Here is a 27,947-nt window from a genome sequence, read left to right as displayed (position 1 = left end):
AGTAATCAGTGCATTTTTATAGCACTGATCACTGTATTGGTGTCACTGGTCACCAAAAAGTGTCACTTAGAGTCAGATCTGTCTGCCGCAATGTCGCAGTCCCACTAAAAATCGCAGATCACTGCCATTACCAGTAAAAACAATTAAAAGAACAAAAAGAGGTTAAATCTTTCCCCTATTTTGCAGACGCTATAACTTTTGAGCAAACCAATCAATATACGCTTGTTGCGTTTTTTTTTACCAAAAATATGTAGAAGAATACATATCCACCTAAACTGATGAATGCATTTGTTTTTTTATTTTTTTTGGATATGTATTATAGCAGAAAGTAAAAAATATTGTTTTTTTGTATTCAAAATTATCGCTCTGTTTCTAGCACAAAAAATAAAAAATGCAGAGGTGATCAAATACCACCAAAAGAAAGTTCTATTTGTGGGGAAAAATGGACATCAATTTTGTTTGGATACAACATTGCATGATCGCGCAATTGTCAGTTAAAGCGATGCAGTGCCATATCGCAAAAAATGGCCTGGTCAGGAATTTTTATTTTTAACAGTGGCACCACTGTTAATCTTAATGGTAAGTCATGGGGGAGGAGGATATGTTACAAGCTCAGTTTTAGAAAGATTGAGTTTGAGGAAGTGGCGTGATATCCATACTGATATGTGGCTCAGTGAATTTGTGATAGGTGAGGAGATGGAGGGGCTGAGTTGATGAGTAGAGGGACAGATCTGGTGGTGTCATCAGCATAGAAGTCATTTTTTCAAGCCATGGAATGTTATCAGCTGGACCAGGAAAGAGGTGTAGAGAGAGATTAGGAGGGGCCCAAGGACGGATGCCCTAGGGTACCCCAACAGAATGTGGAAGAGGAGCAGAGGAGTTGGGGTTGTACATGACACTGAAAGTGTGCTGAGATAGGTAGGAGGAGAACCTGGAAAGAGCCGTGGAGGCCAAGGGAGTAGGGTTTATTGAGGAGGAGCAGGTGGTTGACTGTGTCAAAGGCAGTGGAAAGGTCTAAGAGTATGAGTATGGCGTAATGGCCATTGGTTTTCTTTCAATAATTTTTATTTGCAATAACCAGATATGATTACAGAAAAAGGACATTGCATCAAAATTAACGTCATTGAAGCATGAACTGATAAATCAAACAAGAAGTTGGCAAGTGCATAGATCACAATACTAATAGCAAAGATACCGGTATCTGTCTTGGGTCCAACTTCATGGATAAAGGGATCATAGTAGCAAGAAGAAAGTACAATACCGGTTCTATTGATAAAAAATAGGTTATCCCCCCCCCCAACAGGAGCTATTACCGTAATTCCAGTGGGTTCATCACAAGAAACCCAGAGAAATGTCCCAAAACAAAAAACTTTCAGAAATAAAAAGGACAAATACCAAAGCAATGAGAACTTGGAGAAGTAGAGAGAAAAGGGAAAGACCTGAAGAAAGTATAAAGCAAAGAAAAATAATATATGGTTTAGAGACAGAACAGGCACCAGGGTTCCTCATGGTGGCCATTGGTTTTAGTAAGTAGGTCCTTGGTGAGTTTCAGTAGGGATGTTTCTGTGGAATATTGTGGGTGGAAGCCGGGCTGTAGGGAATCTGTAGAAAAGGTTGTTGTCGGTGAGGTAGCAACTCATACGGTTGTAGACAAGGCATTCAAGAACCTTGAAGGCAAATAGGAGCAGGGAGATGGGTCTCAAAGTGATTGTAAAGTCTTGTTTTTTTTTGTTTTTTTAAATAACAAACATGTTATACTTACCTCCTCTGTGCAGTTGGTTTTGCACAGAGCAGTCACGATCCTCCTCTTCTCGGGTCCCTCTTTGCTGCTCCCTCCCTCCCCTCCTATCGAGTGCCCCCTCAGCCAGCAGCTTTCTATGGGGGCACCCGAGCCAAGTCAGAGATCCGTGTATCCATTCAGACACGGAGCCCCGACCTGGCCCCACCCCCCTTTTACCCCTTAATGGCTGACTGACTTTAATTGACAGCCGCGGGAGCCAATGGCGCTACTTCTGTGCCTCAGCTGCATCAGAAGAAGTGTTCCGGTTGGCTTAGACAATCGTGGACATCACTGGATAGAAATAGGGCTCAGGTAAGTATTAGGGGCTGCTGGGGAGGATGCTACACACAGAAGGCTTTTTTATCTTAATGCATAGAATACACACTTTGCCTTTACAACTCCTTTAGGCTATTCAAACAGGTGGGGTTCAGTGAGGGTTTTTTAATCGTGGGGGTAACCAGTGCATGTTTGAGTGGAGAGGGAAAGGTGCCAGAGGAGAGGGAGAGGTTGAAGATGTGGGTTAGAGAGTTTAGGATTGAGCAGGAAGTGTGGTCGTAGTAATTGTGAGGGGACAGAGTCCAGGGGACAGGTGGTGAGGTGGGCCTCGGAAGGGAGTTTGGCAACTTCCTGAATGGTAACAGGGTTGAAAGAGGAAAGTATTGAGTGTGATGTTGGACTCGGTGTGTTGGTTGGAGGAGAAATATGGACACTGGATATCTCATCACAAATTGTGTCCATTTTGTTTTTAAAATGACTGGAAAATTATTAGAGAACACTTACCTGGACTCCACAACTTCCGATTTTTAGAGGAGCCTGGATTGTGAAGGTATTTGTGACGGGGTCATCCTGGAAGCCATAGCAGGCATTATCTGTCACATGACTCTTGTCGAAGTAAATGCTCAGATCATTAAACTGACATTTATGGAAGGCGGCTGTCATCTCAAACAATCCGCAGGTCTTCTCAGGAACAACCTGTGACAAAGCTTTCAATGGAACAAGAATATATGTTATTAGCTTTCAGGGGCCCCCATTACATATTCCAAAATGACAGCCAACATGAAGGGTTTCCAGGATAATGGAATTAAATAGAAAAGGGGGCTTTTGGGTAATGTAGGAGGAGCTGGAAAGACTAAAAACGGCTTTTGCAATGAGTTTGGATCCTTACATGATACACGTTAAGGCTTACAGTAGATGAGGTTTTAATGGTTGGATTTCCATTTACTTTAAGGCATTGTTCACATTAGTGTGATTTCAGATGAGACTTCAGTTGCACAGAATCGCATGACAATGGAAATCACATTATTTTCAATTGTGCATGTTCACACCAATGGAACTTAACATGACACAAATTGAAAAAGGTTCCTGTACTACTTTATTGTGATTCTAACATGATTTTGACCTCATAAAATATGCAAACCACATCCAAGTTGCATTACATATTTGCACTGAAAGTTGGATCAAAATCTGATCACAGCAGTGTGAACCGAGCCTAATGCCCCATACACATGATCGGAAATTCCGCCATCAAAAGTTCGATGTGAGATTTTGGTCTGAAATTGCAACCGTGTGTACGCTCCTTCAGACTTTTGCTGGCGGAATTTCCGCCAGCAAAAGATTGAGAGCAGGTTCTCTATTTTTCCGTCGGAAATTCTGATCATCTGTATGCAATTCCGACGTGCAAAAAAAAATGCATGCTCAGAATCGAGTACGAGACAGAAGTGCTCGGTCTGGTAAAACTAGCGTTCGTAATGGAGATACCGATCGGTACACTGTGAGCGGGGAGGGGGATGGATGGATGTCTGCAGCGCTGTGGGCTGTATGTGTAGTGCCCACAGCGCTCCACAGAGACATCCATCCATCCATCCATGCTCAGCCATTTCTCACTACTATGCAATGCTGTGCAATACTCTGCAATACCCCCACAATACTCTGCAATACCCCACAATACTCTGCAATACCCCCACAATACTCTGCAATACCCCCACAATACTCTGCAATACCCCCACAATACTCTGCAATACCCCCACAATACTCTGCAATACCCCCACAATACTCTGCAATACCCCCACAATACTCTGCAATGCTGTGCAATACTCTGCAATGCCCCCACAATACTCTGCAATGCTGTGCAATACTCTGCAATGCCCCCACAATACTCTGCAATGCTGTGCAATACTCTGCAATGCCCCCACAATACTCTGCAATGCTGTGCAATACTCTGCAATGCCCCCACAATACTCTGCAATACCCCCACAATACTCTGCAATGCTGTGCAATACTCTGCAATGCCCCCACAATACTCTGCAATGCCCCCGCCATACTCTGCAATGCCCCCCGCCATACCCCGCCATACTCCGCAATACCCCGCCATACTCTGCCATACCCCGCCATACCCCGCCATACCCCCGCCATACCCCCGCCATACTCCGCCATACCCCGCCATACTCCGCCATACCCCGCCATACTCCGCCATACCCCGCAATACCACGCCATACCCCGCCATACCCCGCCATACCTCCGCCATACTCTGCAATACCCCACCATACTCCGCCATACCCCGCCATACCCCCGCCATACTCCGCCATACTCCGCCATACTCCGCAATACCCCGCCATACCCCGCCATACTCCGCAATACCCCGCCATACTCTGCAATACCCCGCCATACTCCGCAATACCCCGCCATACCCTGCCATGCTGAGCCATGCTCAGCTGTACTCGGCCTCTGTATGTGGCCAGGCTGTGGAAGTCTCACACATGTGGTATCGCCGTACTCAGGAGGAGCAGGAGAATCTATTTTGGGGTGTCATTTTTGGTATGTACATGTTATGTGGTAGAAATATTGTATAAATGGACAACTTTGTGTTAAAAAAAAAAAAACGTTTTAACCACTTCCCGCCCGCCGGCCGTCATACAACGTCTTTGACTTTGTGCGGAGATATCTGAATGATGGGTGCAGCTACAGGCATCATTCAGATATCAGCTTTTTCAGCCGGCGATTCCCTACACCATGAGAATGATCATAGCGGCTGTTCCACTGCTTGATCGTTCTTACGGGAGGCGAGAGGGGACGCCCCCCCTTCCTGCCGCCTTGCGGTGCTTCTACTGACTCACCGCTACGATCGAAGCCAGGATCTTTTTTTTTTTTTTTTTTAAATTTCAGGCTTCCCAGCCTAGAGGTGAGATGTGGGGTCTTATTGACCCCCATATCTCACTGTAAAGAGGACCTGTCATGCCATATTCCTATTACAAGGATGTTTATATTCCTTGTAATAGGAATAAAAGTGGTCAAAATTTTTTTTTTTGGGAAAAAAGCATCAAACTAAAATAAATAAAGTAAAATGAATAAAAAAAAAAAAAAATTTTTAAAGCGCCCCTGTCCCTGTGCAGAAGCGAACGCATACGTAAGTCCCTCCCACATATGAAAACGGTGTTCAAACCACACATGTGAGGTATCGCTGCGATCGGTAGAGCGAGAGCAATAATTTTGGCCCTAGACCTCCTCTGTAACTCAAAACATGTAACCAGTAAAAAATTTTAAAGCGTCGCCTATGGGGATTTTTGAGTAGCAAAGTTTGGTGCCATTCCACAAGCGCGTGCAATTTTGAAAGGTGACATGTTGGGTATCTATTTACTCGGCGTAACTTCATCTTTCACATTATGCAAAAACATTGGGCTAACTTTACTGTTTTGGTTTTTGTAAAGCACAAAACAGTTTTTTTTCCAAAAAAACGCGTTAAAAAAATTGGTGCGCAAGCGCAAAGTTGCAACGACCGCCATTGTATTCTCTAGGGTCTTTGATAAAAAAACATATATAATGTTTTGGGGTTCTAAGTAATTTTCTAGCTAATAAATGATGATTTTTACATGTAGGAGAGAAATGTCAGAATTGGCCTGGGTGCTCCAGAACGCCTGAAGGTGCTCCCCTGCATGTTGGGCCTCTGTATGTGGCCACGCTGTGTAAAAGTCTCACACATGTGGTATCGCCGTACTCAGGAGTAATAGCAGAATGTGGTTGTAATTTGTTTGGGGTGTAATTTGTGGTATGCATATGCGGTCTGTGAGAAATACCCTGCTAATATGACAATTTTGTGGAAAAAAAAAAAAAGTAAAAAAAAAACCTTGATTTTGCAAAGAATTGTGGGAAAAAATGACAACTTCAAAAAACTCACCATGCATCTTTCTATTACTTCCTATTACTTTGGAATGTCTTCTTTCCAAAAAGGGGTCATTTGGGGGGTATTTGTACTTTTCTGGCATGTTAGGGTCTCAAGAAATGAGATAGGCCGTCAGTACTTCAGGTGTGATCAATTTTCAGATATTCGCACCATAGCTTTTGAACTCTATAACTTTCAAAAAGACCAAATAATATCCACCGATTTGGGTTATTTTTACCAAAGATATGTAGCGGTATAAATTTTGGCCAAAATATATGAAGAAAAATTACTAATTTGCAAAATATTATAACAGAAATGAAGAAAAATGTATTTTTTTACAGATTTTTCGGTCTTTTTTCTTTTACGGCGCAAAAAATAAAGAACCCAGCAGTGATTAAATACCACAAAAAGAAAGCTCTATTTGTGTGAAAAAAAGGACAAAAATTTCATAAAGATACAGTGTTGCATGACTGAGTAATTGTCATTCAAAATGTGAGAGCACCAAAAGCTGAAAATTGGTCTGGTTATTAAGGGGGTTTAAGTGCCCAGTTGTCAAGTGGTTAAATCAAGATCTCCTATTTTTTTGATTATTTTCAAATTATTTTCTAGTGATCTCCATAATTTTTTTTTGTGTGTCAAGTTACCACAACAACATTATCATCTTGTATTTTTTAACCTCAAGGAGGTTGGTGTCCCTTGTTAATTTGACCTTATATTTTTGAAATGTACCTGACTACTCACAAACAAACTGTCCTTTTTTCATAAAAACACATAGGCAAGTATTTTCTGAAAACAAAATTACCATTTATTCTGGGTCATAACAAAAGAAAGAGGGAAGGCAATGCTGGAGAAACTGCAGAAATTTGCGAAGCCTTTGGACCACAGGGCAGACATCAACTATTTGAAAAAGAAAATTGGTAGCCTGAGGAGTCCATACAATAGTGAGCACAATCTGGTCCTGGACTCCGAGAGATCAGGAACAGCAGCAGGTCACATACTGTATATGTCCCCAGGCTGTGGTAATACCACAGCCTGCATCTTTTGTCAGACCAGACTGAACCCAGGCCATCACTCTCTTGTCTTACTTGCATGCTTTCCTGCATGCTGTAGCTTTGTTCGTCGAGTTGTGGCAGGAGGTGGAGGAGGAGGAGGATGGACAAACTCAGAAAGGTGTGTATTTTCTGTCAGTTGGCCACTCAACCCCTTATTTAGGGTCTGGAAAATGATGTTCTCACAGATGAGGCGTTGGCCCTCCTCAATTTCCTGCATTTTCACTGCTACTATTCAGGCATAGCCCTCTTGAATGCTGGGGGGGGTCTCTCAGGGTCGCATGAGCATCCTGAATGAGGGCAAGTGCTGCCTCCTTCACGTTACTCCCCTTCCTGGGCCTTTTGGGTGGAAATTGGAGGGGAGGGACCTGGGATTGGGTCAGTCCACTGGGCCCGGCCACCTCCTGGCTGCCACTTCCCCCTGCCACCTCCTGGCTGCCACTTTCCCCCTGCCACCTCCTGGCTGCCATATTCCAGACCCTCATCCTGGCTGAGGCTGTCCTGTGTATAAAAAAAAGGGACATAGTTTTATTGTTTGCTTCATCAATCACACACAATTTTCAGCTCATGACTGTTGCAAATTGAATGTTAATAAATAGAAAAGACTATCATTCTGACACCAGCATTTTTCATTCTTGCCCCAAACCTTTTTGGCCACTACTGTCGATTGATATGTAAAACACATTTTTCTCAATCATTAATTTTTTATCCATAATAACATCTAGTTAACATAATTAATTTTAGGACAAGAAATATGTAGAAAAATACTATACCTGCCTCAAGCTGGGCTCCTCCACTTCTTCTTGGATGGAAGGCCCAGGCTGGTCCTCGGAAGCCTCAGCTGGGGGGGAAGGAAGTGTGGAATGTGATGACCTCACTTCAGTCTGGTCTTCCAGAAAATGCATTTTGTTGTAGTACCACAGACTGGGTACATACACATCTTCTGCTGCTGCTCCTGACCTCTGGGATGCCAGGACCTTATTACGCTCCTTCTTGTATGTGCTCCTCAAGCTACCAATTTTCCTGTCCAAAAAATCGCTGTCTGCATTAGGGACCTCCGTCTTCACAGATTCCAACAGTTTCTCCAGCATTGCCTTCCTAGCTGGTCTGTTATGATATAAAATTTGTTTGACTTGCCACAAACTGGGCAGCTCCCTCTACCTATCGATAAACTGGCTCATAAACTCAGGCTAAACTCTCATAATCTTATTACAATATAGGCCTCAATCTAGAAGCAGTATAGGCCACTGATGCCCCAAGTTAAAATGTTACCTTCATTCTCACAATCAGTACTTCCTCCACTCACAGATCATACGTCCGACGCACGCGCATTCCAATTTATATACACTGCGCATGCGTGAAACTCTGATGGGGATCCTGATGTAATGTTAATGTTTTAAAGAATAAATTCACCTTTATGAAAAAGAGAATACTGTAAATGCTCATATTTTTCAGGATTTTTTTTTCAGGAGCCTGTATGCTGTATCCATAATCACCCTTCATTAAACCACTTCCAGAACCACCAGGTCCCTTCCTTCCTTAGACTGTCAGTCCTACCAGGTTTCACCCTTCCTTAGATTACCTGCCAGTCCCGCAAGGTTGCTAGGTTCCTTTAGACTGACTTCCAACCCCACTAGGTTGCATCCTTCCTTATTTTAACTGCCAGTGATAACAGGCTCCAGTTTTCCTTAGATTGACTGCCAGTCCCACCAGGTACAACTCCTTCTTATCTTGTTCCCCAGTCCTACCAGGTTGGACTATTTTCTTAGCTTGACTACCAGCCCCACCAGGCACCTCTTTTGTATCTTTTTTTTTTTTTCATAAAAAGGTTTATTAAAGGCACTTACAAATTAACAATCAAAGCCTTGTTTTAAAAACAAAATTGTACACGTACACGTATTGTCATGTGAACAGTGATGAAGCAAATTTTTACCATGTTAACAATATCATATGATCCACTTATAACAGCAATATCCCTCACTAGGTTAGAGCATGTAGCATACGAGATCCAGATGAGGGTTTGTTCAATAATAGCCAACTGAGAATCTAAGAGTAAAGTAGCATACAAGACAACAAGCGCAGCTGGTCACTTAACTTTGATTGCTCATATAAATAAACTTACAGTAGAATAGAGTAGAAAAAAGTAGGGGTGAAAACAGAAGGGGGGGTTTAGGAAGAGTACCTGCAAGGTGATAAGGGCTTTCTCCCTGCTCATTGCTATTTGTGAGAGAAAACTTAGGGAAGGGCGAGAGGCACCTATGTTCAAGCGGGCTTTATCCGTTTATCAGTCGATCATACTCTGTTGAAACCTTAAAATGGAGCCAGGGGGACCATGTAGTATGGTATCTTTCAATAGTGTCAGATGATTGTGCTAGAGTGTCTTCCATTTGGCAAACCTCTGAGACTTTCTGCAGCCAGTCCCGTACAGAGGGAGCCTGTGTGCTTTTCCAGCATAGCGGTATCAAGGCCTTAATGGCGTTCAATAAATGCTTAGTTAAAGATTTTTTGTATCTTTTATATGGGAAATTGAAGATATGAAGCAGACAGCAAGCTGCGTCTAGCCTAATTCTCGTCTCCGTGATTTGCCGTATGGTGTCTCTCACTGTGGTCCAGAAAGTGTTAAGTGCCGGGCATTGCCACCAAATGTGTAGGAGAGTACCAATCTCCTCCCCACATCTCCAACATTTGTCTGATACCTCAGGGAACCAAGTTTTGAGTTTGTGTTCCATGGCATACCACTGTGTCAAGAGTTTGTAAGCCGTCTCTTGCGTTTTGGTGCTTATAGAGCACTTGTGTGAGACAGAACAGGCCGTGGACCATTGATTGTCCGTAATGTCCATTTGTAAAGCACTGGACCATTCCCTTCTAAATCTATCTTCGTGTGAAGTTTTAGAATATTGAAGCCAAGTATATATGGTCGAGGTCGCCTTACTAAAGTTGTCACCCTTATGACATGCCGTTTCTAGTTCAGTCAGTGTTCTTTGAAAGAAGGGTCCTTTAGCCGTATCTGTGAATTAGCTACGAATTTGGAGGTAGGCCCAGAAGGGTAGATTTGGGAGGTTATTGTCATCTTTCAGCTCAGTGTAGTTTTTAACTCTATTGTTACAAAAGCAAGCCCCTGCCGTGAACTGTTTCTTGGGATCTGGAGACTGAAAAGTCCTATTAACCATCCCTGGAACAAATCCAGGTTTGTTATGTAGTGGGGTTAACGGGCTTAATTGTGATGTTGGGTCAGACTTCTTGGTCACCGTCTGGAACACACTCATAGTGGCTCCTGTTAGTGGGTGGCTTTTCATTGATTGGTACTGGCAGTTCCAAGATATCCATGGGGAGAATTTCAAAGAATGGTGGTTCAATGACTTTTCTAAAATGACCCAGTCCTTGGAACCACTATGGCAGTGCCAGTCAATCACTCTCGTGAGGTGGGCGGCCCTATAGTAATTTTGGAAGTGTGGGAGTACCATGCCTCCAAGGTCTTTAGGCCTAGTTAAGAGGGCAAATTTGATTCTGGGTCTTTTGTGACCCCAAAGGAATCGTAGTAGTAGAGATTGTAGTTTTGTAAAGAAGTTCTGTGGGATTCTGATAGGGAGCGATCTTAGGAGGTACAGTAGTCGTGGAAGGATAGTCATTTTAACCACTTCCCTACCCGCCCATAGTCATATGACGTCCCCAGATGGGATCTCCCATCCTGGGTGGACGTCATATGACGTCCTGGGATTCCCGGGCGTCTAGGGGGCGCGCGCGCGCCGCCGGGAGCGCGCGCGCGCGCCCGCCGCGTTCCTCGGGACCCGGTGCGTGTGCCCGGCGGCCGCGATGTCCGCCGGGCACCCGCGATTGCCCGTTAACCGGGCTGGCATGTGGATCTGTGTGTGTAAACACACAGATCCACAGTCTGTCAGCTCTGAGGAGAGCGATCTGTGTTCCCAGAACGGAGGAACACAGATCGGTCTCCTCCCCTAGTGCGTCCCCTCCCCCTACAGTTAGTAATCACTCCCTAGGAAACACATTAACCCCTCCCCGCCCCCTAGTGGTTAACCCCTTCACTGCCTGTCACATTTACACAGTAATCAATGCAATTTTATAGCATTGATCGCTGTATAAATGTGATTGGTCCCAAAAATGTGTCAAAAGTGTCCGATGTGTCCGCCATAATGTCGCAGTCACCAAAAAAAATCGCGATCGCCGCTAAAAAAATAAAAAAATTTTTTTTTTTAAAAAATGCCATAAATCTATCCCATATTTTGTAGACGCTATAACTTTTGCGCAAACCAATCAATATACGCTTATTGCGATTTTTTTAAACAAAAATATGTAGAAGAATACGTATCGGCCAAAACTGAGGAAAAAATGTGTTTTTAAAAAAAAAAATTGGGATATTTATTATAGCAAAAAGTAAAAAATATTGTGTTTTTTTCAAAATTGTCGCTCTTCTTTTGTTTATAGCGCAAAAAATAAAAACTGCAGAGGCGATCAAATACCACCAAAAAAAAGCTCTATTTGTGGTGAAGAAAGGACGTCAATTTTTTTTGGGTACAACGTCGCACAACCGCGCAATTGACGTTTAAAGTGCGACAGCGCTGAAAACTAAAAATTGGCCTGGGAAGGAAGGGGGTGAAATTGCCCTGTATTGAACCGGTTAAGGATAGCGGCTCTTCCAAACCACAAAAAGTATTTGGAGTTCCAATTCCGTAAGTCAGTAGAGATGTTTTGTAACATTTGAGGGAAGTTTTGGTCATAGGTAGTCGTCAGTTTAGGGGTCAATTTAATCCCTAAATATTTAAGGGTCGTTGTGACCCAAGGAAATGGACAATTCTCTATTGTTCTATTTAGCGTGTCCTCCGTCAGCGTGACATTCATAGCCTCAGACTTATTATAGTTAATTTTGAGGTTAGAAATGTAACCAAAATGAGCAAATTCTTTGATTAAGTTTGTGATTGTAGCATGTGGTTTAGTTAGAAAGAACAAAAGCTCATCAGCGTATGCTGCTGTCTTGTATATTCTATTGGCCACCTCAAAGCCTGTAATAGATTGATTTTTGTTAACCCCTCTAATGAATGGCTCTAGGGATAAGATGAATAATAGTGGTGACAGGGGGCTGCCCTGCCTGGTCCCATTGGAGATTGTGACTTTGTTGGACAGGGTACCATTTATTTTCAGCCTTGCGGAGGGGTTTTGATAGAAGGCCGCTATCCAGGTCATCATATGTGGTCCCAGGCCCACATGACAACAGGTAGCCAACATGTAGTCCCAAGCGACCCTGTCGAAGGCCTTCTCCATGTCCATGGACAGGAGAAGGCCCCCGAAACCTCGGGCATGTGCCTCGTGTGTCAAAAGTAAAGCCTTTATGATGTTATCTCTTGCCTCTCTGCCCGGCATAAACCCAACCTGTTCCAGGCCTACCAAGGAGGAAAGAAGAGGTTGTAGTCTATTAGATATGATTTTTGCTAGGAGCTTGAGGTCTAGATTTAACAAAGAGATGGGTCTGTAATTTGAGCAGTCAGTAGTGTCTTTGTCAACTTTAGGTATTAGTGCTATATGCGCTGACAGAAAGTCAGGCGGCACCTGTCTGGGTGAAGAGAGAGAATTCAGAGCCCCCATTAGAGGAGTTGATAATATGTTGCTAAATGTTTTATAATAGGCGGATGTGTAGCCAACCGGTCCAGGGCTCTTTCCTGGCTTAAGACCCTTAATTGCTAACTGAATCTCTGCCAGAGATATCTGATCCTCTAAAAGAGACACCTCAGTTTCCGCCAGCTGGGGAAGTCCGCTTTTGTTTAGATAGTCCTGTATTCCCTGCCCTCTCTCATTTGGAATCATGGGGGGTTTGTGTTGGTGTGGCAGATTATAGAGAAAATGGGCTGCTATGGCCTCTGAGGTTACCGCTAACGTTCCATTCTGTGATCTAATGCCTGTAATGTTGTTGGTGGAATTAGTGTCTTTTAATGCCCTGGCCAATAGTCTACCCGTTTTGACTCCTAACTCGCAGTATACTTTTTTTTTTAAAAACAACGATCTCTTAGCCTGAGTCTCAAATATTTGTTGTAAGCCTTTCCGGGCTTGCAAAAGCTCTTAAGCAGACTGTGTTGCTAAAGAGTGTTTGTGGGTGGTTTCTAGCTGGCGTATTTTTTCGGTCAGTCTGTTAATTTCCTGTTCTCAAGTCTTTTTTCGCTGGACGCCCATTTTAATCAATTCCCCCCTTATCGTGCATTTATGTGCCTCCCATATCATCATAGGGTCCATGTCGGGGCTAGTGTTGATTTTAAAGTAATCGGAAATTGCTGTCCGGATGCGAGGGAGCAGTTCAGGATCCGTCAACAGGGAAGTATTTAATCTCCAAGTATTTGACCCTGTCCTAGGTGTGCAGAGATCTGCCTCCAGTGATATGGGCGCATGATCCGAGAGCGATTGGATCCCTATGTGGGCCCCTGTCACTATCTGCATATCCCTTTGGGATATGTATAGGTGATCGATGCGCGAATGTTGGTTATGTGGGATCGAATGGAATGTAAAGTCTCTGGACTCAGGGTGTAGGAACCGTCAGGTGTCAACTAACTGCAGGGAGTTTAAGAGTTGTTTAAATTTTTTTAAGTGCTCTGTATGCGATACAGGATTTCTGGTGGAGGAGTCAACTGTGGGGTCCAGTGGGATATTAAAATCCCCTCCCATAATTAGGACCGATGAGAAGCCCTTGAGTTCGCGTATGACCTTCTGGCAGAAAGTTACCTGGGCTGAATTGGGAAAATAAACATTTGCTAACGTCAATGTCCTGTCTCTATAACTTTCTTTAAGAAACACATATCGTCCCTCTGGGTCCACTAGCCTGTCTGTAAGCGTGAAGGGGGCTTCTTTGCTAATTAAGATGGATACCCCTTTAGTCTTTGCCACATCATTTGTTGCATGGTGGGCTGCAGTGAAGAATGTGTTTGTGAGTTTAGGGATTTGGTTTGTCCTGAAGTGAGTTTCTTGCAGAAAAACAAACTGTGGCCTACCTTTCTTCAACTCCCGAAGTAGGGACACACGCTTCTCTGGGATGTTCAATCCCCTAGTATTATGTGAGATCACCGGGGGTGTCTTCCCAAGTGACGAGTAGGCCATTGCTGGGATTCGGGAAAAAAGTGCTCCGTTTACACTCTGCAAGATAAATCTGAATTACTTGGTGGGTATTTCACTTCGCAATAGACCAGGCAGAGATATTGCAGGAGAGCACAGGTACAGAAAGAAAAAGAGAGGAGGAAGAAGATTGATGAAAGGAGGATTCAGGGATAGAGAGTGAATCCTATGTAACTGGAGGAACAATAAGATAAAGCGAACTTTAGAAAATATATCACAATTTCTAAAGTATAAATGTAGTGCACCTGGGTCTAGAAATCCCAGCCCAAGTACACTTTGTGGGTACGTGGGAGGTCGCCACCGGGGTGGTATAAACACTACTGGTTTTACTGTATTTTATGCCTAAACACAACCACAACAATGGTGAAAAAGTAGGACGTTAAGAAAAAAAAAATACAATCAAAAATCAAATGAGGAGAAAAAAGAACGACAGCCTAAAATTGTAGGCATGAAAAAAAAAAGGAATGACAACTTATTGTCAACTTGAGTCAACCCTATAAAGAGAATGGAGTAGTTATCCTGAAGAGCCTAAACCTTTCCCGCAAGTCCGTGAGGGATTTATGATGTTCCCACTGGAGGTGTCCGCCTGGACTGCGATTTCTGAGTGTCTACAAGTTACTATGCAGTTGTCACATGCATCAGGATATACTCATAATCCGGGTAAAATTCCTGTGTTCAAGTTCTAATGGTGAGAGAGGACCCAGCCAGAGCTGTGCCCCAACCCACTTGGGGTATAATCACAGTCAATGGATGCATGGTGTGAGGGTACCCAGCCTAGAATGCCCCTGCAGTTTAGAGTAAGGCTGTGTCAGTCACCTCAAAACCAACCTTGTATAAGATTCCAGGTTGGGCAGGTTAGAATTTCCCATAATTGGGTGGAAGCCATAAGGCTAAGGTCCTCCTGTGAAGTTAGTCTATTGGAACTAAATGTGACGTGGGACATCTCCCAGAAGTTGTGGGTACCGGGTTCAAAGTTCAGCAATGGATGTTAATGTGTTAGGTTTCAGGATTGTAAGTGTGGTATTTTACTCAACTGCCTGTGATCTGGACAGGGTAGGACGTTGGTTCGGAGTTCCCATGTGTTGACTGCTACCGCGGCCATGTTTCATCCGCTTCAGATGCTGTTTCTCTGGCGTGGAGGAGGGGGAGGCAGGGGGGCTTCTGGTGGGTGGTGGTAGCGCAAATTCCTGGTACCACTCCAGGAGTTCTATCAGTTCTATGCCCCGGCTGTCACAAAATTCCAGCAGGTCAGATGGTGAGCATAGAATATGTTGTTTCCCTGCAAGAGACACCACCAGACTGAATGGGAAACGCCACGTGTAGCATACGTCACATTACCTGAGTTTGTCCAGGAGGGGGCGCAGAGCTCTGCAGTTTCGTAAAGTCATTTGAGAAAGGTCTTGAAAGAGCATAATGCGCGCTCCATTAAAAACAATGTGATAGTTTCTGAGGGCCCTTCTCATGATATCCTCCTTGAGTGGGTAGCTCTGCAGGCAGCAAATAATGTCTCTAGGAGGTGCTGTGTCTGGGCCCCTGGCTCTGAGGGCTCGGTGGGCTTTCACAAATTCAATATCTGCATCTTTCTGTCTTTCTAGCAGGCTATTGAATACTCTTTGCAGTGCAGGGACAATTTGGTCAGGATCAACCGTCTCTGGTATTCCCCTCACCCGAATATTATTCCTCCTCCCCCTGTTATCTAAGTCCTCAAAATGACAGTTCATTTCTATGAATTGTGTGGCATGGGAATCTGCAACTTTCTCCAGTCTATGCAGGGCTTTGTCCCTGAGCTTGCCTGTGGCCTCCACTGTCACCATTTTTTCAGTAAGGACTAATAAGTTGGACTATAGGTCCGTAATGGTGGCTGAAAATGTGGACTTAATGTCAGCTGCAAATCCGGACATGTCCGCATATGTGAGGGGTTTATTAGAGCGATTAAGCCCCTACGTGGCTCCTCGGCCACTGACTGTGAATCCTCACTGAGTGTCGTTCGCAGAGCTCCTTTAGTGCGCATCATCCCGGCTGCTTTCCAAGCCACACCCCCATCCTCTTTTGTATCCTAGCACCCCTGGAAAAAGTGGCTCAGGTTGGGTTTTATAAAAAAGATGTAAATAAGGTTGTAGCGGGCTGCCACCTACTGGTATAAACTAGTGTACAGCTGCTGAAATCACTAAATATGTTCCCACATCCACAGTAGATCAATATGAAAAGTGTGATCGCGCTGCCTCAATAACAAAGTAAGGTATTGACTGAAACGTGACAATAGATACCGTAGCTAAAAATATAGACATTTCATATACAGTATATAAAGTCCCAGTGAATAATATATCTGTAAACATGCATATAAATAAATAGTGCAAAAAAAGTCCACTTAAATTCAACATTAATAATAAATCTTCTTATGAATTGTGCAATGGAGAAAGTCTATTCAATGAAGCGCATCACAGAAAAAACACCACTGTAGTTCGGTTCGACAATTTGCTCCTTTCACCAGGTGAAGTGCAAGATCCCCTTCATTATAGACCCCAGAAGGGTCAACTAAGCATGTAGGCAAATCTATCTGATGGATCAAACATTGGTGTTCAGGTTGCTTTAAGAGCAATAGGGTTCCCCGCTCCAAAATATCTCCACACAGCTCACAAGCAGGTCATACAAACAGAAAAGAACAGCCTCCAATAAAGCAGTTTTCCGATTTTTGGATTTTAAAATTTACAAATTTTAGATTTTCAGCATTTACGCGTTTCCGAATTTTGCAAATTTTTGAATTTACAAATTTTCAAATATTCAAATTTGCAAAAATTCAGAAACATTTGTAAAACGGGATTTGTTAAAAAAACAAATTAAGAACGAAACAAATTGCACATGTCTATTTGTTATTGAGGCAGCGCGATCGCACATTTTCATATTGATCTGGTTGGGTTTTGACTTGACTTTGGTACCTACAGGAGCTTCCCAAAACATTCTGCATCATTTTTAATCATGTACTGCCGTGTAATACAACCTTTTTTTAAGACTGGTTTAGAAATTCTGAATTTAAGAGGATTGAAAATATAGTAAAATTAGACATGTGTCATGTTTCAGAAGTTCTCTCATCTCAACCCCCCAGTGATGTCACAAACTGCCAAAATAAAAAATAAAACCTCAAATGAAATTTTTGTGAATTGGGTCCTTCCAACACTAAAATAAAATGATTTGTTTGGGGTTAAACTTTAAATGGTTTGTAGATAATATTTGCAATGCTAGATGACTTCATCTATAAACTAGTGAGAAAATCTGGAGTGACTCCTTCAGTTCTTGCACACATACCGGTAACGTTATATGGATCTTTGCAAAAACATCCAGATCGATTGTTCCTCAGCTGCCATTCCTCATCCGCTTTACACGTTTGTGTTGAAGGATCTAAAGAGAAAATAGGATACTTATGAGGACCAATCAAACTTCTGGGGGACTTTCATAAATCAGATAATGTAATGAAGACACACTGAGAAATGTGGAATGTTTATGGAGCTGTAAGAATCTATCTAGCTTTTAGAATTCCATATCAACATTGATTGCCTCTCGAACAGGTAACCTACTCAAACTCGCTCCAGCTACGGCCCTTCTAAGTATTAACTTAGACGCTTCCCACCACAATACAACACAATAGTGGCTAATAATACCCTCATAGCCGCAAGACTTACAATAACCAAATTGTGGAAATCAATCGAAGCCCCTAATCTTGCTGAAGTTATTACAAGACTATATATACAGTGCCTTAAAAAAGTATTCATACCCCTTAAAATTTTCCCACATTTTGTCATGTTACAACCTAAAATGTAAATTTATTTTATTGAGATTTTGTGTGATAGACCAACACAAAGTGGTACAAAATTGTGAAGTGGAAGAAAAATGCTAAATTATACAAATAAATATGTGAAAAGTGTGTGGGGGGGGGGCATTTGTATGGCGCCCCCCTGAGTCAATACTTTGTAGAACCCCCTTTCTCTGTAATTACAGCTGCAAGTCTTTTTGGGGATGTCTCTACCAGATTTGCACATCTAGAGAGGACATTTTTGCCCATTCTTCTTTGCAAAATATCTCAAGCTCTGTTAGATTGGATGGAGAGCATCTGTGAACAGCAATTTTCAAGTGTTACCACAGATTCTCAATGTGATTTAGGTCTGGACTGTGACTGGGCCATTCTAACACATGAATATGCTTTGATCTAAACCATTCCATTGTAGCTCTGGCTGTATGTTTCGGGTCATTGTCCTGCTGGAAGGTGAACCTCCCCCCAGTCTCAAGTCTTTTGCGGACTCTAACAGGTTTTCTTCTAAGATTGTCCTGTATTTGGCTCTATCCATCTTCCCATCAACTCTGACCAGCTTCCCTGTCCCTGCTGAAGAAAAGCATCCCCACCACATGATGCTGCCACCACCATGTTTCACAGTGGGGATGGTGTGTTCAGGGTGATGTGCGGTGTTAGTTTTCCCCCACACATAGCGTTTTGCATTTAGGCCAAGAAAAAAAAGCTTCTCGCAAACCGCAAACAGGACTTCTTATGACTTTCTTTCACCAATGTCTTTCTTCTTGTCACTCTTCCATAAAGGGCAGATTTGTGGAGAACACGACTAATAGTTGTCCTGTGGACAGATTCTCCCACCTGAGCTGTGGATCTCTGCAGCTCCCCCAGAGTTACCATGGACCTCTTGGCTCTTCTCTGATGAATGCTCTCCTTGCCCGGCCAGTCAGTTTAGGTGGACGGCCATGTCTTGGTAGGGTTGCAGTTGTGCCATACTCTTTCCATGTTCGGATGATGGATTGAAGAGAGCTCCGTGAGATGTTCAAATCTTGGGATATATTTTTTTTATAACCTAATCCTGCTTTATACTTCTCCACAACTATATCCCTGACCTGTCTGGTGTGTTCCTTGGCCTTCTTGATGCTGTTTGTTCACTAAGGTTCTCTAACAAACCTCTGAGGGCTTCACAGAACAGGTGTATTTATACTGAGATTAAATGACACACAGGTGGACTCTATTTACTAATTAGGTGACTTCTGAAGGCAATTGGTTCCACTAGATTTTAGTTAGGGGTATCAGAGTAAAGGGGGCTGAATACAAATGCCCCCCCACACTTTCCACATATTTATTTGTATCATTTATCATTTTCCTTCCACTTCACAATTATGTGCCACTTTGTGTTGGTCTATCACACAAAATCCCAATAAAATACATTTACATTTTTGGTTGTAACATGACAAAATGTGGGAAATTTCAAGGGGTATGAATACTTTTTCAAGGCACTATACAAGCACATTACAAATTAATGTTAGCCTGAAAAAACTATAACCTAAATCATTTCAAGAGACACTGGCTCAACTGGATTACCCACCCTAAAGCCTCTAAAACTACTGAAAGAATGTTATCAACACTCTTGGTTAATGATAAACTCTTTCCTCTCTATTAAGAATGTTAAAGTAAACCAATTGCTTCATGTATACAGGTTATTCCCTTCCTACGTATTAATGATATGAAACGTATTCTCCACTTCTATATGTCCTTTTTACAGTTAGACCCCATAAGGGTAAATAGTAGACATGTGCACTGCCAAAAAAATGTGTTTGTTTTCATTTTCATTTCATTGTTTTTTTCTGTTTTTTTTTTTACATTTTTCGGGTCACTCGTAAATTTGTAAATTCGTACATTTGTACATTCATAAATTCGGAAATTTGTAAGTTAGTAAATTCATAAATTCGTACATTCCTAAATTAGAAAATTTGTATATTCGTAAATTCGTAAATTCGTACATTCGTACATTCCTAAATTAGAAAATTCAGGAAATTTGGAAATTCTAAATAGTAGCTAACTATTAGATTAGGTATTGTAAATTCCTTTCAAATTTGGCTGTTAGTGAACGTAACGAATAAAAATTTATCTGAAGTTACGAATTATCCAAAATAACGAATGCCGCTTTTAAACAAATGGAATGGAAAAAATAATAATAATAAAAAGTTTTTTTTTATTATTATTGTTATGCATTATTATTAATTCATTCATTATTCATTAATTCATTACGTTCCATTAGTTTAGATACGGCATTCGTTATTTCGAATAATTCTTAACTTGAGATAAATTTGTATTCATTACGTTCACTAACAGCCAAATTTGAAAGGAAATTACAATACCTATAATTTAATAGTTAGTAATAGTTAAGTTATTTTTAGGTAATTATTAATTCAGATTTCTATATTTCCAAATTTTAAGAATTTACGAATGTACGAATTTAAGAATTTACGAATGTGCAAATGTACGAATTTACGAATGTGCGAATTTAAGAATTTCCAAATGTACAAATGTACGAATTTACGAATGTACGAATTTAAGAATTTACGAATGTTCAAATTTATGAATGTACGAATTTAAGAATTTACGAATGTGCAAATGTCCGAATTTACGAATGTACGAATGTACGAATTTAAGAATTTACAAATGTACAAATGTACGAATTTACGAATGTACGAATTTAAGAATTTACAAATGTACAAATGTACGAATTTACGAATGTACGAATTTAAGAATTTACAAATGTACAAATGTACGAATTTACGAATGTACGAATTTAAGAATTTACAAATGTACAAATGTACGAATTTACGAATGTACGAATTTAAGAATTTACAAATGTACAAATGTACGAATTTACGAATGTACGAATTTAAGAATTTACGAATGTTCAAATTTATGAATGTACGAATTTACAAATTTTCGAATAATCAAATTTACGAATATTCTGAAAAATTTGTTAAAAGGGTTTTTGGTAGTTTGGATATATCCGAATTAACGAATTTGTCGAAATTCGTTAAAGAATTTATTCGGAACGAAACGAATTGCACATGTCTAATAAATAGGGTAGTAATGGTCACAAGCTACCTCCACCAGGAATAATGACTACACACTGCAGGCTTCTATTGTTTATTTGTTATAATTATAACTCTGATTCAGATATTGTATGGATACCAATCCTGTCTTCTATAGGGAGAGAGCAAAATTTGTTTTTTGTATTCTATTCTGTAACCTTCATATATACCAAATAAAAATCTTTTGAAAGATAAAAAAAAAAAACAAAACAATGGAATGTATTGTAGAATGAGTGAATTGGTTTGGAAACCCGATGAATCTGCAAATTGGGAATTTTTTTTAACCTTATATGCAAGGAAGTCCATCAAGTCTACCTTTTACCTACTATCAAATCAAAAAATGATGAAACAGCCGTTCTCCTCCATTGGTCTCATTATCACGGATTATGGGAAGACTTTTTCAAACTTGATTGAAACAGTGATGACATCCTCATTAAAATTTAATTGAAATGAGCCTTTATTTTTGTCATGACGCACACCCAGGTGAGATTAATATACGAGAAGAAATAACGTTCCCCATCGATGTGTGTGGTTATGTTTGTCCAAAAAAAAAAAAAAATGCGATCACAATTTTTGTGCTGATAGGACAATAATAGCTTTGCTGGGAGCTCTCACTTTATTTCTTAACCACTTCAGCCCCGGAAGATTTGGCTGCTCAATGACCAGGCCATTTTTTGCGATTTGGCACTGCGTCCCTTTAACTGACAATTGCGCGGTCGTGCGACCCAAACACAATTTATGTCCTTTTTTCCCCCACAAATAGAGGTTTCTTTTGGTTGTATTCGATCACCTCTGCGGTTTTTATTTTTTGCGCTATAAACAAAAAAAAAGCAACTATTTTGAAAAAAAACACAATATTTTGTACATTTTGCTAAAATAAATATTTCAAAGTTTTTTTTAAAAAAGCAAATTTTTTCCTCAGTTTAGGCCGATACGTATTCTTCTACATATTTTTGGTAATGAAAATCGCAATAAGCGTATATTGATTGGTTTGCGCAAAAGTTATCGCGTCTACAAAATAGGGGATAGATTTATGGCATTTTTATTATTATTATTTTTTTCACACGTAATGGCGGTGATCTGCGATTTTTATTGGGACTGCAACATTATGGCGGATACATCGGACACTTTTGACACATTTTTGGGACCACTGACAATTATACAGCGATCAGTGCTATAAAAAAATGCAGTGATTACTGTGTAAGTGTCACTGGCAGGGAAGGGGTTAACACTAGGGGGCGATCAAGGGGTTAACTGTGCTCACTGACTGTGTATTCTAACTGCAGGGGGAGGGGACTGACTATAAGAGATGACAGATCGTGATTCCTAGCTACAAGGAACTCACAATCTGCCTCTCCTCTCCTCACAGAACAGGGATTTGTGTGTATACACACACACACACACACACGCGTCCCTGTTCTGCCTCTCATGCCTGTGATCGCGCGCGGCCGGCGGTCATCGTGACTGCCGACCACGAGCATCGGCACTCCCGCAATGCAGCAGGCATGTGCTCGCACGCGCCTGCTATCCCGCTTAAAGGAGCCGGCGTATAGCTACAACGGCTTGCGGGATCATGCTGACCTGCCGCAGTATAATGACGGCCGCTGGTTGGCAAGTGGTTAAAGAATACAGATTCACCAAAGTTTAAGGGGACTCCTCTAACCCTCAGGAGTCAATAAAAGGCCCATTTTATATTGAAAGAGACTTTGTCACAGTTTTTACTGTTAACCAAAAGCCAAGTCTGCAAAGAAAAGGTTGGTAGTTAGTGTCCCATGCACACCACTGATACCTGCTGTTGTCAGGAGTAGGGATGAGGTTTGGGTTCATTGCTTCTATGGTTTCTCAGAAAATCCTTGATATTTGTAAAGTTTGCAAACTGGGAACTTTTGGATGTAAAGTTCACAGGTCCGCTATCAGTTTTAACGTACTCTGTTTAAAGCAGGTTGTATCATGTTTAAAATCATGAGAAGCCTTGCTCCGAGTTACCTCTGTTCACGTTTCCACAAACGAGTTCTGGGCAGATCACTTAGATCGAGCAGAAGAGATCTCCACCACATCTCTGTGCCTAAGAAAACCCGACGTGGTGGTCGAGCTTTCTCCCACCAGGGTGCCGTGCTGTGGAATAGCCTCCCTGCCGAGCTCCAGGAGGCCCCTACCATCCTGGTCTTTCGCAGGAAATTGAAGACTTGGATCTTCACACAAGCCCTTCCTGCGTAGCCTTTCTGGTTGCATTTTTTATGCTGCTTTCCTGTTTCTGTTTCCCCCTAGTCCCTGGGTTTCTCCAGGGACTCCGCCAAGCGCGTCGGGACCCTTCGGGGTAAGACCGCGCTATATCAAGATACCTCTAAATTCAACTTTCAACTCATTATAACTGCATATATATTTTTTGCTCAGCTGAGTCGCATAAGCCAATCATTTGAAGGAATGCATAAACCAGCCCTCTTTCCGTAAATGGGTGGGCTTAGAGCAGCCATATTGGAGCCGTCCAGAAGAGCCAACAATTCTGTGTCAACAGATATTGTGGCTTTTTTTTACTGTATCTTCTATTTTTGCAGTTTTCATTTTGACATTGAGGCATGCCACTCATGGAAGTGCCCACCTTCCCATGCTTTCTGTTTGGCAATAGAATGTCTATTTGCCCTATAGATGGCCAGAATTGAAAAACTAGATTGACCCCCCCCCCAGACTCCAATGGGGTTTGCTGCAAAGTTCTTGAAGTTTGAACTTCTTTACACTAAATGGCAACATTTCTCCACACATATTCCTGATTTCACAATAATGTTAGCTAAGAGAAAACTCAAAAGTTTGCTAACACTTCCAGAGCTAAGAGGCCCTCTGTGGTGAAACGCAGAAAGTCAATGGGAATTCCAACAAAGCTAGAGCAGTGATTCTCAACTCCTGTCCTCAGGACCCACTAACAGGCCAGGTGCTATAAAAAATTTCCAATAAAAAAATGTAAAAAAAAAAAATGTCTTCATCAATTTAGGCAAATATGTATTCTTCTAGATGTTTGGGGGGTGACACTTGAGGAGTATCTGGAGAGCCAAGCTAGGGACCCAGCAGGGAAGCATGGATGACACTTGATGAAGATACTGAATGAGAAGGTTGGACGAGCGTAGGAGAGATCCAGTGGCAGTGGATCAGCAAGTCTAGTGAGAGAGACTGGGAGCTCAGTAGAGTGAAGATCTACAAGAAGTGATTGTAGAGGAAGTAAGGGAGTCCATTACAACTTATGTTAGAAACTTATAAGATTGTTGCCATAGAAGACATCATTCCTACACATACAGATGTGGTGTCTGGCTGGGTGCCTTCCCCTGCATGGCTGTCTACCTATAGAAGTCTCCGAGTCTGCTAATTACCAGTGAAACTACTTAAGGGTATCCTGGCCCTAAACCCTCTCTCCCACAGTTCTGTTCAATAGAAAATAAATCTCTTTGCATTCAAGAAGTGTCTGGCGACCATGAATTTATCTTGCACTACACCCACCATGCCTCGTAACCCACTCTACTCAGAAGTATGTCAGCTGTCCCTAACTCTGGAGGTAACTATTAGGCCTAAAGAGGCCCAGGACCTTGCTACATATTCATACCGAGTTATACAGTATAGATCTTTTCTAACTCTGTATGAATAAAATTGTATAAAGGGTGTTTTTCCCATTTTTTAATAGGGTATAAAGTTTGGGGTTCTGTATTCTAATTGGAGGAGGTGCCGGCCACCCGCAATTGTTCCCAAGCGAGGCAGAACGGTGATCAGCCTATGTAAACAAGTCAGGAACACGGATCTCTGTCTTCATAAAATCAGACCATCCCCCACACAGTTAGCAAGCACCCCCTAGGGACACACTTAACTCTTTGATCGCCCCCTGATGGTAACCCCTTCCCTGACAGTCTAATTAGTACAGTAACAGTGCATATTTTTAGCACTGATCACTGCAATAATGTCACTGGTTCCCAAAAAAGTGTCAAAAGTGTCAGTTAGGCTGGGTTCAGCTATAGCAGGGGATTGTGACCGGCTCCCTATGGAGCTCTCTATGGAGCTCTCTCTGGAGCCCTCTATGGAGCTCTCTACAGAGCTCTCTATGGAGCCCTCTATAGAGCCCTCTATGGAGCTCTCTATGGAGCCCTCTATCGAGCTCTCTATGGAGCCCTCTATGGAGCCCTCTATGGATCTCTCTATGGAGCCCTCTATCGAGCCCTCTATGGAGCTCTCTATGGAGCTCTCTATGGAGCCCTCTATGGAGCCCTCTATGGATCTCTCTATGGAGCTCTCTATGGAGCCCTTTATGGAGCTCTCTATGGAGCTCACTATGGAGCACTCTATGGAGCCCTCTATAGAGCTCTCTATGGAGCCCTCTATAGAGCTCTCTATGGAGCTCTCTATGGAGCTCTCTGTGGAGCTCACTATGGAGCCCTCTATGGAGCCCTCTATGGATCTCTCTATGGAGCTCTCTATGGAGTCCTTCATGGAGCTCTCTATGGAGCTCACTATGGAGCACTCTATGGAGCCCCCTATGGAGCTCTCTATGGAGATCACTATGGAGCCCTCTATGGAGCTCTCTATGGAGCTCTCTATGGAGATCACTATGGAGCCCTCTATGGAGCTCTCTATGGAGCTCTCTATGGAGCCTTCTATGGAGCCCTCTATGGAGCTCTCTATGGAGCTCACTACAAAGCCCTCTATGGAGCCCTCTATGGAGCTCTCTATGGAGCCAGTTCACATATCTCTGCAGCAGCTCCGGTGTGAATTGCACAGGAATGCTGTGCGTCTTTTGGTCCATTTTAGGTCAGACTTCAGCCTAAAATTGTGAGCCAATGTGTTCTCATATGTGAACCCAGGCTCAGTGTCTGATCTGCCCACTGCAATGTTGCATTCCCGCTAAAAAACGCTGATCGCCGCCATTACTAGTAAAAGAAAAAAAGTCCATAAAAATAGCCCATAGTTTGTAGATGCAATAACAAAGTGCAAACCAATTAATATACACTTATTGGGATTTTTTTTTACCAAAAACATGTAGCAGAATACATATTGGCCTAAGTTGATGAAGAAATTTAATTTTTTACATTTTTTTATTGGATGTTTTATAGCAGAAAGTAAAAAATATATTTTTTTATAGCACAAAAAATAAAAACCGCAGAGCTGATCAAATACCACCAAATCTGTATTTGTGGGAAAAAAGGACGTACGTTTTGTTTGGGTACAGCGCCGCACGACCGCGCAATTGTCAGTTAAAGTAACACAGTGCCGTATTGCAAAAAATGGCCTGGTCAGGAAGGGGGGTAAAACCATCCGGGGCTGAAGTGGTTAAAGCAAAGAAAGCTATTTTGGTTGTACTTCTCCTATGGATCCCAGGATTGCAGTTTATTCTGCACTCCTGTGACCCATTTTCAGCCAAAAGAGGGCTGAAGCCTGCTATCAGCTGACATCACTTCATCAGTCCAGACTCAGGAAAGATCCCAACTTTACAGTCAAGATCCACCCACACGCCTGGTCCAGCAGTTGCCTCTCAGGAAGCCGCTGGGAAACTGAGCCGCCCTCTCCCACCCCCTCCACAGCCCAGTGCTCCAGTGAGCATTGGAGGGGCAGAGCAGAGAATCAATGACTGACAGTAACAGCTCTCTGCTCAGAGCAGAAGGGAGAACTGAGTGATCGGCGGTGCTTGATTGCTCAGTTCTTGGGGAGGAGCTGGTGGGAGACAGCTGCAGCTGGGATTGGTGAGGTTAGTATTATTGTTTTTTTGGTTTTTTTTACTATTCCTATACTTCTTTTAAACCTTAAAGTGGAGTTCCATCCACTTTTAGAACTTTTTCTCTAAATGATTATTATACCATATAGATAAAGCATTGTAATATTTTTTTTTGTCTCCTTATCCAGATACTGCTGTTTTCCATCTAGTTTCTGGTTTCTGCCACCCGCGGATGTGTCCGTCATATCCGGCGGCACACTGTCTCCTGGGAGTTTTGTGTCATAATTCAGTGTGGATGGCAGCCGCTTGTGACCGCGATATTCCGAAACCGGAAGTGGCGCGATGACGACATGTTGCCATTACAACAGGGCCGGGCACTTCCGACGACCCCGCCCATTGCGATGGCAACGTCAGAAGTTGACGGCTCTGCGAGCCACACCCACACTGCGCATGCGCGAGGACGGGTGCGTGCATGCTGGTCGCTCAGCAGCACCGAAACCCAGAAGATAGTGCTGGTGGGCTTCACATGCCCAAAAGCAAAATGGAAAATACCAGGAGACAATAATAAAAGATATCTTTTGATTGCAAATCGGCAATCGAGCGGCGATAGGTCATAAAAACGTGAGTTATATATATGAGTTCTAATCTAAAGATATTAATCTTAAAAAAAAAATGTATACAGTTGGAACTTCGCTTTATTAGGTATAATGACTAGGAAAAGGAAATTCATGACTTACCTGTACAATAAGATGAGGAGTACCACAAGGAGCCTGGAGTTCCGATTAATTTGTACACATAGTATCCCTGTGGACACGCCTTAACCTGTATAGTTGATGTCCAGTAGCAGCAGTCTTCAGACCAATGGGCACAAGAAGTGCGATCTACAATGCCATCTCTGATCACTGGATGTGTTCCATTCATCCATGCTGGGGTGTCTGTATTACATCTATAGTTGGGTACACAGTATTCTGGTATACGAACACCTCCACTACCAACAAACTGATACCACCCATTCTTGTAAAAATCATATTTAAGGGTTACGTTTAGGGTGTTGTCTGTGCTTCTCCAGGGCTCATCGAGCACAGTGCGATTTACACAAGGATCAGAGCAGGAATAGGAGCCACGGGACTTGGTACAGTCCATTCCAAAGCCACAAACACCTCTCTGGCACTCATCAATTTCACAATGGAACCCGTTCCCGTAGTATCCATCAGGACACACACAGGTAGACCAATAAAAATAGTAAATGCACTTTGCTACAGGATGACATCGGTA

General features: G+C 42.3%; 1 protein-coding gene across 1 annotated transcript; it reads right to left on the bottom strand.

Annotated features, from left to right (window-relative positions):
* Positions 1 to 1,523: 1,523 nt before the first annotated feature.
* On the bottom strand, positions 1,524 to 27,947 carry LOC141147432 (pancreatic secretory granule membrane major glycoprotein GP2-like). Its single transcript, XM_073634668.1, has 4 exons — positions 27,410 to 27,947; positions 17,399 to 17,491; positions 2,561 to 2,763; positions 1,524 to 1,667 (listed from the first exon to the last, which is right to left on the bottom strand). Exons 1-4 carry the CDS (start codon positions 27,813 to 27,815, stop codon positions 1,524 to 1,526), a joined length of 846 nt encoding a protein of 281 aa, XP_073490769.1. The 5' UTR covers positions 27,816 to 27,947.

This window comes from Aquarana catesbeiana, linkage group LG06 (genome assembly GCF_042186555.1).
Source record: "Aquarana catesbeiana isolate 2022-GZ linkage group LG06, ASM4218655v1, whole genome shotgun sequence".
Lineage (NCBI taxonomy): Eukaryota > Metazoa > Chordata > Amphibia > Anura > Ranidae > Aquarana > Aquarana catesbeiana.
Note: the sequence above shows the minus strand (reverse complement) of the source record. Positions and strands in the feature narration are given on the sequence as shown.

Bases quoted from the DNA above. Each gene is read 5' to 3' on its own strand.
- LOC141147432 (XM_073634668.1), bottom strand. From the start codon at position 27,815: ATGGACTGTACCAAGTCCCGTGGCTCCTATTCCTGCTCTGATCCTTGT. The intron at 2,764-17,398 runs GTATGTGTGCAA...TTCCATTGAAAG, and splicing joins AGATCCATATAACGTTACCG to CTTTGTCACAGGTTGTTCCT. The intron at 1,668-2,560 runs GTAAGTGTTCTC...TTTGCCTTCAAG, and splicing joins TCGGAAGTTGTGGAGTCCAG to GTTCTTGAATGCCTTGTCTA.